Genomic DNA, 3,538 nt, shown 5'->3' on the forward strand with positions numbered 1-3,538 from the left:
AGACTGACAGCCTTGGAGACCCTGTGGGCAGTTCCACTCTGTCCTCTAGGGGCGCTGTGGGTCAGAATGGACTCCACGGCAGTGGGTGTGGTTGGGGCTTTGCTTCCATGAAGACTGACAGCCTTGGAGACCCTGTGGGCAGTTGCACTCTGTCCTCTAGGGGCGCCATGAGCCGGAATCAGCTACCAGATAGGGGTCACCCTGTCCTCTAGGGGTGCTGGGAGCTGGAATCAGCCACCAGCAATGGGTCAGCTGGTAACATCACCAGCCACCAGGGGCTTGTGGAGTACACCCCGACTCACTCGCCCCTCGTGTCAGGGGGCTGTAGACCCCGACTCAATCGCCCTGCATCAGGGACGCGCCCCATGGGCGTCTGATGGCGGAGCTTTCGGCATAGGTCACCAGGCCTGTCTTCTGAGGCACCTCTGGCTGGACTTCAAATCCATCAGCAGCTACGTTCACCCTCTGTAGCCCCCAGGAGCTCCCTCATGAATAACACAGGCTGAGGTACGATATGCACAACATAGCGCAAGCAGGGATGAGAACCCCCGCTGTCTGGCAGGAGGTGAGAGGTGACGCAGCAGGAGCACTTGAGGTCATGGTCCTCCCCTGGCTCCGGGGAAGGGCGTCCTTGACACCGACAGTCTGTCACGTTTCCTCTCTACACACAACGCCCGCTTTACCACTGTGGCTGCTTACTGCCTCTTCCTGACGACTGGATCTCCCAAAGCCACTGCTGCTGAGTTCAAGTCCACTCACAGCGACCCCACAGGATTCCCAAGGCTGTCAATCTTTACAAGAGCAGCCTGCCCCGTCTTTCTCCCACGGAACAGCTGGTGGGTTCGAACTGCTGACCCTCACCATGGCATCACCAGAGCTCCTTCCACAGGACCCACACACTCCCTGGACCAGGGGTGGCGGGGACCTTTCCAGGTTATGGCTCCGCATCCCCTTCCTTATAGAGCTCCACGCCAGCAAGGACTTTGAACAGCTGCCTGGTCCATCTTTTCTTATGTTGGCTGCACTCTTTGCAACTCTTCCGAGAAAGCTCTGCCTATCCCAAAGCTGTATTATCTCCCAGAAGTCTTCTGCTCAGAGCTCTGTCTGTCACCTTGACGTGACTATGGCAAAGGAAGCTGACCCCTGCACGTGGGTGCGGGGGGCTGGCCGTGTGGACTGAGAGCCCGGACACCAAGTCACATGCCCCAAGACAGGGAAGACTGAGCTCAGTGCCACAGACCACACGTGAGTCCTGCATGCACTCATGTCCCAGTTCCAGGACCACACTCGCATGTCCCATGGGCACTCACCGTCCAAGTTATAAGACCACACACACATGTCCCACGTGCACTCACTAATCTGAGTTCCAGGACCATACAAGCGTGTCCTGTGTGCACTCATATCCCAGTCCCACAACCAACACACGAGTCCCACGGGCACTCACTGATAAGACTTTCAGGACCACACACACATGTCCCGTGTGCACTCATGTCCCAGTTCCAGGACCACATGTAGCCTGCACGGTGTCAGCTTATACCCCTAGCACAACGTCTGACTAAGAGGGAACAAGGACAGTGTGGCAGAGAGACCAGTTTTAGCCACGACTCTCTGTTCCCTTGCTATCATAGAATCTTCCAGAAGTCCTGGCACCCCTTCTACTTGAGCAGGACCCTGTGGGACATGTGTCCCCGAAAGAGCCACAGGGCACACGTGGACCTGCTGAAAAGTTGCTCAGGAGCTGCAACTCTCCCACAAGTCAGCTTTCGCCCCACGTCACGCCAACCTGACCCCCTTGCCTCACATCCCTGAGGTGCAAGCAGACACAAGCCACCTTAGGGAGCAGACGGCTGGACACCCTGCCCTAAAGGTCTCCGTGCGGCACGTGTCTGGGCCACACCTCCCCTCCCCTGTAAACTGCTGGCCCAGGTGACACTCCAACGGTGAGTGAGCAGCCCCAGCAGGAACGGGTTCCAGCCCCACACACTTACTTGACAAACTTGTCCACGTGCGACATAGAGGCCTCGTAGTTCTTCCCTCCAAACTCCTGACAGTGCAGGGCCAGGAAATGGGGTCTGTGGGCGTGGACGATCTGGGGAAAAGCAGATCGACAGTCAGGGTAGCATCCTGGGAGCTGGCACCACCCGCACCCACGGCCACAGCGCTGTGTGTGATGACACTGGTGTCCAACCTGTCCCCTCACTGTGCGTGATGACGCTGAGGCACAACACACCAACGGAGGGATGCATCTGAGGCCACACAACCAGGACCGGGCCTGGGCCTCTGGCCCGAGGCTGTGCGTGGGCCCTGGTCAGCCCCCGCACCCCCCTAGTCCCTGGGCCCATGCTGCCAGCATGATGCCAAACCCCGCCTCACAGGCATTCATGGGTGCTGGCATCTTCTGCACCATCCACTCTGACTTAACTCTTCCCCATGGCAGTGCTGTGAGTCTGCTCCTAACCCGCACCGCCAGAGGCTGGGTCTGACACCTCCCTATGGCTCCCTGGGCTTCCCAATGTTTCCAGTCCCCACTAGGCACTGCAACAGGACCCACCAGCTCCCGCCAGCGTCCACACCCCACCAGGCCGAGCCCCGGCACCTGAGCACCCAAGCATGCCGGGCCCACGACACTCCTGAACAGGCCTCTGATATCACAACACAATGTTCCAGGTAAACTGCAGCACTGCCTCGCAGCCACTGAGGCCACGCAGAGACAAAGTCACACAGAAGACTGCCGCGTTACAATGGAAACTTGTTGGTAAAACGACAAGCTCACTGCAGGGAGGTATTTCCAAGGAGAAGCAGCGAGGGTGGAAGCAGGTGGCAGGAATGACTAACTATCGATGGGACCATTGTCCCACACCCACCAGTCACATGACTGCCAGGCACGTGGTCAGTGCCAATCAGAGGCACAACCACAGCCCATAGGAAGCCAGCGGGTTCTTAAAGAGGCCAGAGGCCAAGTTTCACAGATTCCTGGGCTCCCGTCCATCAGAACCATACTCTCAGGCACCAAAGGTGCCAGCAAACCCTGTCCTGGCAGTCTGCGAGGGTGAAGGAAAAAACCCTGTCCTGGCAGTCTGTGAGGGTGAAGGAAAAACTCTGACAGTAGCAACCTGGGACGCTGGGACCGTCACTGTGCATTAAGAACTACAAGCCCATCTGATGCTACAAGCTCCATTTAAGGAAGGCTGTCACGGCCTAGGGGCTCTGGTGGCACAGTGGCTAAGCATCTGGTTGCTAACCAAAATTTCAGCAGTTCAAATGCAGCTGCTCTATAGAAGAAATGATGAGGCAGTCTGTTTCCATAAAGATGATGGCCTTGGAGACCCTGACCCTCTGGGGCAGCTCCACTCTATCCTCTAGGGGCGCTGTGAGCAGGAATCGACTCCACAGCAGAGGGTGTGGTTTGGGCCTTGCTTCCGTGAAGACTGACAGCCTTGGAGACCCTGTGGGCAGTTCCACTCTGTCCTCTAGGGGCGCTGTGGGTCAGAGTGGACTCCAGGCAGTGGGTGTGGTTTGGACTTTGCTTCCATGAAGA

The 3,538-nt window shown here is 57.7% G+C and overlaps 1 protein-coding gene across 1 annotated transcript in view; it reads right to left on the reverse strand.

Moving 5' to 3' along the window:
- Positions 1 to 2,342, reverse strand: part of INPP5A (inositol polyphosphate-5-phosphatase A) — a 135,442-nt gene extending 133,100 nt beyond the window's left edge. Inside the window, exons 1-2 of the mRNA XM_042780401.1 lie at positions 2,322 to 2,342; positions 1,989 to 2,089 (exon numbers count right to left, since the gene is read on the reverse strand). Coding sequence (XP_042636335.1) covers positions 1,989 to 2,089; positions 2,322 to 2,342 — 122 coding nt within the window. The remainder of the gene's footprint in view (positions 1 to 1,988; positions 2,090 to 2,321) is intronic.
- Between the last annotated feature and the right edge of the window lie 1,196 nt (positions 2,343 to 3,538).

The sequence above is a fragment of the Orycteropus afer genome, unplaced genomic scaffold, assembly GCF_000298275.1.
Source record: "Orycteropus afer afer isolate SDZICR_OR568_19922 unplaced genomic scaffold, OryAfe1.0 scaffold00038, whole genome shotgun sequence".
Lineage (NCBI taxonomy): Eukaryota > Metazoa > Chordata > Mammalia > Tubulidentata > Orycteropodidae > Orycteropus > Orycteropus afer.